This window comes from Seriola dumerili, unplaced genomic scaffold, assembly GCF_002260705.1.
Source record: "Seriola dumerili isolate Sdu_G_001 unplaced genomic scaffold, Sdu_1.0 BDQW01000468.1, whole genome shotgun sequence".
In the NCBI taxonomy this organism is placed as follows: Eukaryota; Metazoa; Chordata; class Actinopteri; order Carangiformes; family Carangidae; genus Seriola; species Seriola dumerili.
The window spans coordinates 1,365,352-1,379,018 of record NW_019174723.1 but is presented as its reverse complement, the minus strand read 5'-3'; the positions used below and the strand labels follow the sequence as shown (position 1 = coordinate 1,379,018).

The following is a 13,667-nucleotide window of genomic DNA, read 5'->3' as shown; positions in this document are numbered from 1 at the left end:
AGAAAGTGAATATTGAATTTAGATTCATCAGATGGGCAGAAACTTCACTCCAAATGAATCATAATGTTGCTCCATAATTTGTGGGTGAGTTAATACTATTTGCTAACAAGTTCACCATATCAACTTAAAAGGGGATATGTCAATGTTGTGTTCACAACTTGTTTACACTGCCAGGAAAATGAAAAAATGTATCAGTGACAGACGCTAAAATTGTGTCTCTTTGTGTCATTTGTGCCACTGATTTAAACCAGGAAATAGAAAATTGAAAGCTTGAATACAACAAATTTGTGTGTAAACAAGGGACCTTTTAGAAATGAAAAACAAAATGTAAATTTCCTCCAACACCTCACTGGTTCCCCAGTGTCCAACAAATCGTTTTGCATCACAAATACTTTGGCTCATTTGAAGACATTTGTACATTTCATCACTGTATGAAAGCAAGGAGAAAAAGAATGGCACACAGCATTTTGAGAATCCTGGTTTTCAGCTGAGAAAATCTGTCAGAGCAGGAGTTATGTTAGCCGCAATGTCTGACCGAGACAGGTGAGTGTTAGCACTGGAACCACACTGTACCCAGATGAGAACGCATGAGGAAAACAACAGCACATCACCACACCACGCACTGAGTGACTCGTTCGCTAAAAGCTCAACTGACGTGATGAAATACAATCTCCGCCTGGCTGTGAGTGATCCCATGTCATGTTTCCCCACAATGCCACTGTGACGTGGCTCACACGACATCCCGCTACCCCTGGATTTTAAACATCAACCAACAGGGTCTCCCCTTGATCCCCTCTCCTCTCCTCTTGCTTTGGTAAACAGCAGTGATGTGTTTGTGTGGGCTCCATGTTAACACTGTGGCTGTCAAAGGCCATCATGCCCCTTCAAAGGATGATGGCTCTCTAAAGTGGGCTCTCTCGGTAGCAGCCATTTTCCACTTGACTGGCCCCACACACGAGGGGGACTGGTAGCCCCTAGCAGCTGGGCTGGTCACTGGGGGTGGGGAGAAGGAGATGAATGGGTTGCATGTAAGGGAAGGGGGCTAATAGTGAAAAGGGAAGGGCATCTATATACATCGAGAGGTGTGTTTGGTATTTTATCTTCTACTTTACCCGCCAAAGCACTTGTTATAACGCAGTTACTGCTCAGGTGTGTTTACCTCTGCAGGTTGACTGATTTATACCTCCGCTCACTGGCACTGACGTAAAGCATCCTTTTGCACATCAGCCGAAACATTTCGTTGCTTGGCGAAAACCTGGCAAATCTCGTGCACTCATTGATGATAAACTGACTGCCAATATCTCATCAGGAACTGGAAACAAAAGCCCATTGAGATGTTATGATAGGACTGATAATTCAGCGAGTGCCTGTTTGCTCAGCCATATGGGCTTTGTGTCAACACTCCGGGTCCAGCCAGGTCCCACTCGGGACACGGAGAGCAGGATGCATTTTCATAAATCATTTCTTGACACCACATCAAGGTTATGTGGTTGGCAGTCAGTAGCCTGTAAATTGCCTTTGCATTGACAATGCAAAGGAGCTCCACTGGGACTTAAATAGTTCAGTTGCTATTTATAGCTGGAAAATTAGGATGACCTTTTCCATAACTGTGATAATGGTGCCTTCAATATAAACTAATTCATGAGAGAGGAAAAGTCTTATCCTACAGTATATATTGGAATTAAAGCATTTATTTAGAAGCTGTAAGCACACAGACAAGCTAGCTTTTGTTTGCCATCCATGATGCACTGGCTCTATGCTACCCACAGTGTGGAGGTAATAATTAGCTCACTACAGCAGGGTAACAAGTTTGCACCCCCGTCCTGCTGCGCAGCTCTGTAATTGGTCCCCTCATGTGGCACAGTCGGGCCCCAGAACAAAGGGTTCCCAAAGGGGGAATCTATGCTGACCCATGCTGAACCCTCCACAACAATGACAGGCAGGAAGCATTTACATATGCTGACAGACTTGTCTCTTCCTAGGGTGGAGTGCTAGGCACTTCATTAAAGCAACATCAATACCTGCTGATGGAAACCGAGGAGTGGGCCTGCGTGCATCACTGTCTGCTCCAAGACAGTATAGTGAAATGACATAGGGCTGTCACATCCAATTTCAAATAAACAGACAGCATTTATTAAATGAGGTGTGTGTGGAAATTGATGGGAGAGAGGCTGTGAGATGCTGTCTGAGCTGTGAATTGTCTGCATGCATCAGCAATTGGTTTACCCACAAGCTGTTCACCTGAACATCAGCTGCCAAAATCTGTCGGCCTGCGGGTTCACCCAAGCAAATTTAGACATTTTGCAGGTGTTGTTTTGTTATTTTTGACCTAAAAAAAAGAAAGAAACAGCTTTCCTTCCTTTAGTGTGGTTTTGTTTTTACTGTGTTCACTGTGTTATGTCAAATGTTAACATGCTACTCAGTGAACCCTGCATTCATGCCTCGGAACGAGAAGATCGCGCAAAGTCAGACACAGGTGACATATCTGTCGATTCAGCAGCCCTAGCTGCAGGAGAGCAGGTGGGTTCATTCATTCATTGCATCATGGAGCTGTGAATTCATTCTCTTATCCAGTTAAAGGAAGGGTAAATCCTCCTTCCATTTGACACGCTGCTCATTTAGCTGAGAGGCACGGTGAATGACTGGAGGGAGGGGAGCTGAGGTGGTGTTGGTGGGGGTGGGAGTAGGGGGTTACTCTTTGGGAGGTGTCGTCCTGAGCAGATGGACCTCTCAGTGGCGTAGTAAGTGGAGTCTTCACATGGCAGAGGAGACTGCAGGATCTCACAGGACTGGAACACAGCATCCAGGTGGCCACAGCCCCTCCTGTCCAGCTGGAGGAGCGATGGGGCCATCTGACACTCGCAGGCAAATGATACACTTTTCTTTGCTGCTTTGTTTTGTTTCGACACAAAAGCCCCGAGCCAATCAAGGAATTTAGCTAATGAAGCTTAGAAAAAATCCTTTTGATTACATATAAATACCCAAGGTCATGTTAACAACAGGAGAACATCATTTACATGCGATCTTCAGGTGAACGCTCCTGTGTTCTGATTTTTTGATTTCAAGACAAAAATAGTGAATGTGACACATTGTTTGATGTGATTAAGACTTCATACAAACCCATCTTTCAAATCTCCATCAGCAACCGACCGGAGTGATTTCTGTACAGCTTACACATACTGCAATGTAGATTCAACAAATCCAAGTGAGAAAGTCCCATCTGCGCTTCTCCTCCACTGATCCCAGGCCCTGGAGGCTACGTAGGGCTAATTGTAGCCCCATTTTCTCTTCCTTATCTTTTTGTTTTTACTCAGTGTCGGGGTCAGGGAAGCTCCCAAGTGACCAGCGGCCGGAGCAACAGCCATCGGCCCCCGCTGAGCATCAGTAATTAGAGCCCTCCTTCACCCCCTCCTTCTCCCTGTGCTTCCCTACAAATCCGGGCCGGGAACCTCTCGCTCTCCTTCTGAAGGGCACGGGGGCAAAGAGGAGGAACAGCTGCTGATGGGAAACCACTCTCCAGTTCCCATGGATGACCAGCGTCTATCCGTCCTCCTCAGAGGATATGCAGCAGCATCTTTGATAGCCATGACAGAGGCTTGGATCAGACATTACCCTAGCATCATTGTCTCGTACTGTCTGGTTTCTCTTGACTCTTGTCTTTCTTTTTGTTTGTTATCACCATTTTCCATGACTGATTTATTTATCTGTTGGTGGTTTATTACTGCAAACGTTTCAGTCTGTTTCTGAAAGGTGTTATTCTAAGACTCAGACATGCATCACAGCAATAAATTACAATGAGTTGACAATAACATTAACATGTCCTGTAATAATTACTACCTTTGTGAAGCCTGTGATTGTCAATCTGCTGGACCTTATAATGGTCAGTTTTCAGGGATGGTGACAAAATATTACAGTGGTGGAAGAAGTATACAGATCCTTTATTTAAGTAAAAGTACCAATACAACAATGCATTCAAAAGCCAAGTACAGTGTCATCATCAAAATATGATATAAGATATGAGTAGCAAAAGTGAAAGTACTTTTTGTAATAATTCCTGTGACTGATACATTATTATTTATGACATTAAATGTACTCAGACCAGCATTCAGAACTTTACTTGAGTAAAAGTACAAAAGTATTTGCATCAAAATCTACTTAAAGTATCAAAAGTAACTATATACTTACCCTGCAGAATGGCCCATCTCAGAATGATATGCATTATATTATTGGATTTTAATTATTGATGCATTAATGTATAAGCATCACTATGGTTGCAGCTGCTAAAGGTGGGGCTAATTTTAACAACGCTATATACTTCTGGGTAGTTTAATCCACAGTGTATCTAATAAGAGCAATTCAACATGAACTGAACTATTTTCAGCTTTCCAAAGTTCATATTTCCTGCAGCACCCATGTTGTGCTGTTTTATGTTGTTCACATTGTATGTATCATATGCAACTGTATTTCACAACAGCTAGACATCTATATTAGATCCATCTTGTGTTGGAGTTGGCAGTATAACACCATATGTAGCTGTCCATATCCTGACTGTTATATTCAGAGTGATAAAATGCATCAACAACCTGTTTTTACATACATTTTTCATTTTACTCTTGAATGAATTTGATTTGAAGGTAAATATGCCATGTAATAGGTGTATAAATGTCAGCATTAAATCCTTCGCTTTATTTTCTCCAGTGCACAGAATACATGTAGTTCCTGTGACAGGATTAGTGGTCACTGTGGGCGCCTGCAGAATTATGAGTAACAGATTTTAGAAGTGTGCTTGCTCCATCTAGTGGATAAACAAACTAACAGTCTCATGACTGGTGCAATGTTTTGGCCAAAAGAATGAATAAAACAGCTTTGTTTCACTGTGGAATTTCTTATATTTTATTAATTTAAATTTTTTTATTGTTTTTACAATTTTGTAGGTTTTTCCATTATATTGTATTAAATGACTTTGACACAAACATTGATAAAGTTGATAAAGTGTAAACATGGCTTAAAAATCATAAAGCTGCAAAGAAAAAAAGGTAAAAACATCAACATTTTGACAAAATGCTGAAGGATGCAGAAAAACGTCAAAGCAATAGTTCAAAATTTTGAGAAAGTACACTTATGCGCTTTCTTACAGATGAGAGGATCAACTCCACTCACATACCTTAAATATGAAGTTACAGCCAGCTGCTAGTTAGCTTAGCATAGCATAAAGACAGGAAACAGTGGGAAACAGCTAGCCTGGCTCTGTCCAAAAGTAATAAAATCTACTTATCAGCACCTCTAAAGCTCACTAATTAACATGTTATATCTCCATTTGTTTAACCTGTACAATAAAGAAAATGTAAAAACATTAAGTTATAGTTTTATGGGGAGTTACTTGCTCGAGAATTTCTCTTTGGACGAAGAAACCATAATCTGTTGTTTTTATATATTTTGCTCTGTGCTTGGATTTAATTTACAAGATACAACATATGAGCTTTACAGGTGCTGGCAGTTGGAAGATGGCACTTTGGAGAGTAAAGCTAATAGTTACTTTATGCTAAACTAAGCTAACCACCACTAGTGTCATAACACACAGATATGAGAGTTGTATCAATGTTTTCATCTAACTCTCAGCAGAAATTAAATGATGTGGCCTGTATGTGTCTCCAGCCTCCATTCAGTTCTGTTTTTCTCAGATTAACTGTCACAAAGGACATTCGGTGTTGCAGAAGTCTCCCGACCTAAACAGCCGGTAGATATTTACCAGTGGGAACATGGTGACGGAGCCGACAAGTGATCCCATCTGTGCTGCAGCTCCACACCACACCAGGGCGCTGTGGCTCCGGTCTCTCAGGATGACACCCACCATTACTTTGACATAAGACAGTGTTCCAGTGAAGAAGAGCCATGAGAGCACCTGGTGAGGACACAAGAAAAAAATGGACTCAGCAGTTCACCTGAACAGTGATCTGGGAAATGTTTAGCACCATTTGTGTGAAAGAGTTCATGCATCAGCATTTTCAAATGCCGATATCTCAGCTACACACTAACAGCACAAATATGTTACTTCATGTTATGAGAGTAAGGAAAGTTGCTCAACACTCAAGTCTTTTGTAAAGGAGGAGTTGAACTTTGCCACAAGTATTTCCCTGATAACTGAGAAATGTTTTCTGTGCCAACTCTTTCTAGGCCACATGTCTCTTACACAATTTGTTTGTGTTTCACTTACAATGATCATCTCTCCCAGCACAGACCCTTGAAGCAAAGGACACGGACTCATAGCTGCCATGGCCATGTTGTAGCTGCCAAATAATGTCCCCAACGCTGTCAGCACACCAAGAAACACCAGTGACCTTAAAACAAAAGAGGTTTGTTATTAGCAGCAGTCTCCTTAGTTTTTAGGAATCCAGTTAGATATAAAAGAAAAATTCAAGCCATTTTTTACACTGAGAAAACAAGCAAGGATTTTTCAAGTCCATCTTAAAGAAACAGTCAGGTGCCCATATGAACACTGAAACAGGTCTTGCATACTGTACTCATTCCTCCTGTTCATTCTGGCCATTAAGACATAATTGCCGTCCTACGTATAGTAAGTGAGGGGGGGGGACAAAATCCACAGTCCTTGTTCTGTGCAAAAATATATTCCAAAGTCTGACTGAAGTTAATATGAGACTTCAGCAGTCTGAATTAATCATATAAAGTGGATATATTATGTGAGATTCCCTCTTTTTCTTTCCCTGGACTGTGTTTCTCCTTCCTGAGCTGCAGTGGAGGGACAGAAACACAAAGAGGGATTTTTAAAACAAATAGACAGTAACTTTGGAGTAGAAAAAGAAGTTTGGCACCTGATTTTGTTTTTGTCTTAGTTATTTGACAAAAGTTAAATTTTTGTTTGTTTTTTGTTAAATTTTTGTTTAGCATTGTGAAGCTACAGCTGTCGCCATCTTTGTTACGTACTGTTACAATGGTTTTCACAAGGTTCATGGAAAAGGTTCTGTTCACTTGTTCACACAGTGTCCATGTCTGTTCTGTAGTACTGTGACACACTGATTCTCTGTAGTAAATCCAGTTAAGCGAGCTGTTTCATTGTATATCTGGACACCTGACACTTGTTTTAAGACTGACTTGAATGAAAACTCTAACTCATAAAGGAAAACATTAATTTTTACCTGTTTTGGAAGAACATGGCGATGGTGCAGGCCACAGGGTTGGCCACTGATGCCAGAGCAGCAGAGAGGTGATAGGCCAGGTTCCCGTAGGGCATACAGGAGTATGTCTGCACAGAGGGCAGCAGGCCGTTGGTGGCAGCATTAACCCACACCACCATAAAGTAGATGAAGGTCAGCTGGTACATGGAGTGTTTTGGAACAGGCAGCAGAGGCCTGCTCTGTGCTGCACCCTCAACCTGGCATTTCACACCCTCTCCATCAGTCTCTGCTCCAGGGTTATCCAGGCCGGAGCTGACAGACGCCACAGTGTCTGGCACGAGGTTTTCAGTGGACAGCTCAAACGTGCGAGGAAGCCTGTTCAGTGCAACAAAAGCAGCCAGGCTTATGCACATCATGGCTGCTAGGAAGAAGAAAAACACCTCGGTGGAAAAGTTTGGAGGGAGATACTCTGTATGTAAGGACCATATGTTGCCACCTGTGTGGTTTCCTGCAGTCTGTGAGGAGTTGACACACTTGGCGATGCCCACTCCTTGTGCCAGAGCGACCACGCCAGGAATAAAACCACTTAGCCCTTCTCCAATAAAATATGTGGTGATGTATTTTGCTGGAAGTTGCATCATGAAAGGCAGGAAGGTAACTGAGGAGGTGCAGTCCACCAGAGAGAGGAAGAAGGTTATGATGAAGAAGGCCGTGCTACGTGACGCCCCGGCCACAATCGTAGTCTTGTCCCAGAAGAAGGCGAGCAGGATGCAGGACAGGACACCGATGGAGACGATGGAGTAAATGACAACATGCTCCTTAAGACGACCAGGACACAGTTTGTGCATGAGAGTGACCAGCAGGGGTCCCAGGTTGGCCAGCTGGATGATGACTGTCAGGTATGAGGGGAGCTCCCAGCCCTCGGGGAGAGTGTTAACGATGAGTGGCAGTTCCACCCACAGACCGTTCACTGCCACCCAAGAGCCCAGGCCAAAGGCGCAGGCCAACATGTGGACAAGCAGAGCCATGCTGCAGCTGGATTAGTCTGATAAAACTCTGAAGAAGGAACAGTCCGCCCAAATCGTTCCACCTCTGCTGTGTGTCATACCTACAGAAACACAAAAGTCAGAGGCATGAATTTAAGCAGTTATTTATTGCTCCAGTAAACACTGAATTGTGGTCACATGGATCAAATACTGTGACTTATTAAAACTTGTGCTCTGAACCAGTGGTGGAGGAAATATTTAAGTATTACTAGCAAAATATACTTAAAGTATCAAAAGTAAAGTAAGTACAGGAGTAAATGTTCTTTCCACCACTGATCCCTGATAATCATGATGTCTGTTTTACTTTTAGTAGGACAAATGTCAGCTGAGGCCCGGTATGTTATTTTATCAGTTAATGTTACAAAGCAAGTCAAGGACAAGTGTCTTTCTTTCATAGATAAAGCTGGTGGGAAATCACTTCTCTCCTGACAGAAACTCACACTCAGAGTACGCCACTCCTGTTTCAAGCAACTTTCACATCCCTATCACATGTTGTTGAGGAATCCAGCAAACCATATGAGCCTCCATGCTCTGTCTTTTGGCACGCTTGTAGCTTCCACACTGATCTCATGATGATGGACAAAACAAGTCAGGAAATGTCTTGTGCAAATGATCACATGATTTAGCTGTGTTTGTTCTAGAGACTGTCACTAAGGCTGCTGAGAAAAACAGTATTGTGCCTTTAAAAGATGTGATCACTGGAGATAATGGAAAAAAAATGTGGTCCAAGTACAGAGTCTCATGTTAACAGAGTTTACTAAACACTCACTGTTGATCCCACAAGCAAATAAGCTGCATTTTAGGCAGGGAAAATGTACTTACAAGTTTCTTCAGTCCCTGGAGGTGTTGAATACGACTTGCTGTCATCTTACATAGAGGTTAGTGACAGATCTCCTTCGGCTGTTCTTACATACATATGCTGATGGAAATCACATGGCTGCTGGGAAGGTCAGAGTCCAGCGCAGCCACTGATCAGCTCCGCTGGATAACAGAGGGCAGTGTCTAAAATCCACTTAGCTTCCTTCACTGCACTCACCTCTTAATTAGGTCAAGTCAGTGAAGCACTTCGAGGTGCCCTTGAATCATTTGTGGCGAGCACATCACCACGACACTCACGACTCCCACACACCTCACGAGCGCGAGGCTACCTACGATCTCACATACCCACCGCAGCCACCTAACCCAACAAGCACGACGAACACATACACACACACTGACACGCACGCACACATCTACACACACTGGGCTAGCGACGACTCACAGCACACACACACACACACACACACACACACACACACATTTGCCTGCTCCAGCAGAAAAATGAAATGTGCTGCAGTAGTTGTTTTTGACTGTCTACACCCCCACTCAGACAAGATCAACATTGCAGGAGGAGGCGGGGACTATCTGAAGGGTCATGTCATGTGAGAAATTCACACTGGTGCCTAATGTCACCAGAAAAATGTCAACTGATGTTATTTAACCATGTTTGCTGGCGTTAACTATCAAGCTAACCCTGGCTTCTGTCTTCTGTAGGCTAGCAGTCAGATAGCGAGCAGGACTAAACATAAAATGGTGGGTATATCATAGTATGAGTTTAATTTTTGTCAAAAAATCCCATGAGTTTTTTATGCCTTACTATATGATCTCAAGGAGTAGGATGTAGGTTCGAACCTCTTTGGAGATTGTATGTTCTAACATTTATGCCTTACCTATACTATGACTTTATGCTATAATATACAATGAAATTTTTATGACTTACTATACTACAACGTTTTTATGCCTGACTATACCTATGATGTTTTTTGACGTTTCTATGCCTTACTATGCTATGACATTTTTATCATATTTTATGCCTCAGTATACTATGCAGTTTTTATGACATTTCATGCCTTACTATACTATGACCTTTTTAAGCCTTATTATACTGTGATGTTTTTATGACTTTTTATGCCTTACTATGCCATGATGATTTTATTACGTTTTATCCCTTAATATACTATGACTTTTTTATGCCTTTTTATGACTGACTATACCATGATGTTTTTATGGTTTTCTATTCATTACTTTTTCTGATGTTTTATGCCTTACTATACTTAGATGTTTTTATTCCTTACAATACTAAGACTTTTTATGCCTTACTATACTGTGACTTTTTAATGCCTTAATATTCATTAACATTTTTATGCCTTACTATACTATGATGTTTTTATACCTTATGATACGATGATGTAAGGAATAAAAACGTTATCATATAGTAAGGTCTAAAAACATCATAGTATAGTATTCAATGACATTTTTATGCCTTACCAAACTAAGACATTTTATGTCTTACTACCACAACTTTTTCCTGACTTTTTTCTGACTATATTATTACGTATTATGCCTTACTATGCTATGACATTTTAATGACGTTTTATGCCTCAGTATACAATGACGTATTTATAATTTTTCATCATTTTTCATGCCTTACTATACTATGACATTTTTATGACTTTTTATGCCTTACTATGCTATGACGTTGTATCCCACAGTGTACTATGAACTTTTTATGCCTTTTATGCCTGACCACGTTTTTATGACATTTCATTTCTTGTTATACTATGATGTTTTAATGCCATTTTATACCTTAAAATCATATGACATTTCTACTCCTTGCTATACTATGACGTTTTTATGCCTTAATATACTATGACATTTTTTTGACTTTTTATGCCTTACTATACTATACAGTGTGTGTCTGTGTGCTTCCCCCGACATCAGGTGACTCAGCCGAGGCGTGGTCTGGACAGCAGCTCACCACCACACCTGCGATCTATCACTCCTCACCTGGAGTATATCTACCCTGGTCATCCATCCATTCATTGCCAGATTGTTCCACTCTTCACTGTGGTAGTACTCTCTTGGCCGCAAATGATTAGTTTTTGTGACCATGAAGTTGTATTGTGATATTCCCAATGATTTTGTGTGTAGTAACTTTCATTCTCCTGTGCTCAAGAAGAATTCCTGATTTGTGGGCTGTTGATCCTGCCACACTCTGCTGTCGCCACGCCACGTCACATCACACAACCACCCTGTTTTTGCTCTCCAGCTGTCCCTTGTGTTTCCACAGTGTGTTGCTCTACAGTGAAATGCTGCACAGTCAGCTTTTATCAGTCAGTGGTGGCCAGTGTACTCTTTTATGCTGCTGTCTGCTGGGGCAACAGCATGTCAGACACGAACACAAGGAGACTGGATAAGCTGGTCAAAAAGGCTGGGTCTGTGTTTGGCAGGAGTCTGGACTCACTCAGGACTGTTGTGGAGAGACGCATGCAACGTAAGATGGAGGCCATCTTGGACAATACCAACCATCCTCTCCACAACATCCTGGCAGGACAGAGAAGCAGCTACAGCTGCAGCAAACGTCTCATCTCAATGCGCTGCAGAACAGAGAGGTTCAGGAGATCCTTTGTTCCCACTGCCATCAGGCTATACAACATCTCAGCCAAAGGAAGTGGAATGATCTAATTACTATTATTCATTTGTCATTAACTGTTTTTATTATTAGTATCAACAATGAGCAAATGGACACATGGATTTTCCCTAGGGGATAAATAAAGTATGTACCTACCTATCTATCTATCTATCTACTCCCCTGCCTCTGGCTTCCAGTGTTCCCCATACTCCCGCCTCGTGTTTTCACCAGCCACCTGGATTCCTCGGATCCACTCCCCCTACACATTAACCATCACCATTGCCTTCACCCAAATTAACTCACTTGGACAGTTGTTGCTGGTGTGTTCTGTGTTCTGTCTCTGTTCTGGGATCCCACATCAGTTTTGACAGAGTCGTAGTAACTATACTATGATGTTTTTATGACATTTAAAGCCTTAATATGAAATACATTTTTTATGAGTTTTTATAACTCACTTTATAATCACTATGTTATGACGTTTTATGCTTTACTATACTATGATATTTTTGTCTTTTTATGACTTCCTATATGGTGACTTTATTATGCCTTATTATTATACTATGACCTTTCTGTGATGTTTTATGCCTTACTGTACTGTGACGTTTTTATGATGTTTCATGCTTTACATATATTATATATACTATATTATGACATTGTATGCCTGAACATACTATGACATTTTTATGACTTTTTATGCCCTACTATGGTATAATGTTTTATGCTTTACTGTGCTATGACTTTCTTATGCCTTATTATACAATGATGTTTTCATGACATTTTATGCCTTACTATATTACGACATTTTTTGACATACTATACTATGACGTTTTTTGCCATTTTTATGCCTTACTATACTACAACATTTTTTGACATACTATACTTTGACGTTTTTTTCACCTTTTTTATGCCTAATTATAATATGACATTTTTTGGCATACTATACTATAACGTTTTTTGCCATTTTCATGCCTTACTGTACTATGAAATTTTTTGCCATTTTTATGCCTTACTATACTTTGACGTTGTTTACCATTTTTATCCCATACTATACTATGACGTTTTTTACCATTTTTATGCCTTACTATAGTATGACATTTTTTGCCATACTATACTATGATATTTTTTGCCATTTTCATGCCTTACTATACTATGACATTTTTTGCCATAGTATACTATGACATTATGTGCCATTTTTATGCCTTACTATACTATGATGTTTTTTACCATTTTTATGCCTTACTATTCTATGACATTGTTTTCAATGTTTATCCGTTAGTATACTATGACGTTTTTTGCCATTTTCATGCCATACTATACTATGACATTTTTTGCCATTTTTATGCCTTACTATACTATGACATTTTTTGTCATACTATACTATGACGTTATTTGCCATTTTTATGCCTTACTATACTATGACATTTTTTTGCCATTTTTATGCCTTACTATACTATGACATTTTTTGCCATACTATACTATGATGTTTTTTTTGCCATTTTTATGCCTTACTATACTATGATGTTTTTTGCCATTTTTATGCCTTACTGTGCTTTGACATTTTTTGACATACTATATACTATGACATTTTTTGCCATTTTCATGCCTTACTATACTATGACATTTTTTGCCATACTATGCTATGACACTGTTTGCCATTTCTATGCCTTACTATACTATGACATTTTTTACCATACTATACTGTGATGTTTATTGCCCTTTTTATGCTTTACTATACTATGACATATTTTGACATACTATACTATGACGTTGTTTGCCATTTTTATCCTTTACTATACTATCGTTTTGTGCCATTTTTATGCCTTACTATACCATGACATTTTTTGCCATTTTTATGCCTTACTATACTTTGACATTTTTTGCCATTTTTATGCCTTACTATACTATGACGTTTTTTGCCATTTTTATGCCTTACTTTACCATGACATTTTTTGCCATAGTATACTATGACATTTTTTGCCCATTTTTATGCCTTACTATACTATGACATTTTTTGCCATACTATACCATGATATTTTT

General features: G+C 40.3%; 1 protein-coding gene across 1 annotated transcript; it reads right to left on the bottom strand.

The window, feature by feature from the left end:
* Positions 1-5,397: 5,397 nt before the first annotated feature.
* On the bottom strand, positions 5,398-9,252 carry slc52a3 (solute carrier family 52 member 3). The gene is made up of 4 exons (XM_022763458.1): positions 9,002-9,252; positions 7,155-8,241; positions 6,215-6,338; positions 5,398-5,902 (listed from the first exon to the last, which is right to left on the bottom strand). Exons 2-4 carry the CDS (start codon positions 8,159-8,161, stop codon positions 5,690-5,692), a joined length of 1,344 nt encoding a protein of 447 aa, XP_022619179.1. The 5' UTR covers positions 8,162-8,241; positions 9,002-9,252; the 3' UTR covers positions 5,398-5,689.
* Positions 9,253-13,667: the final 4,415 nt, after the last annotated feature.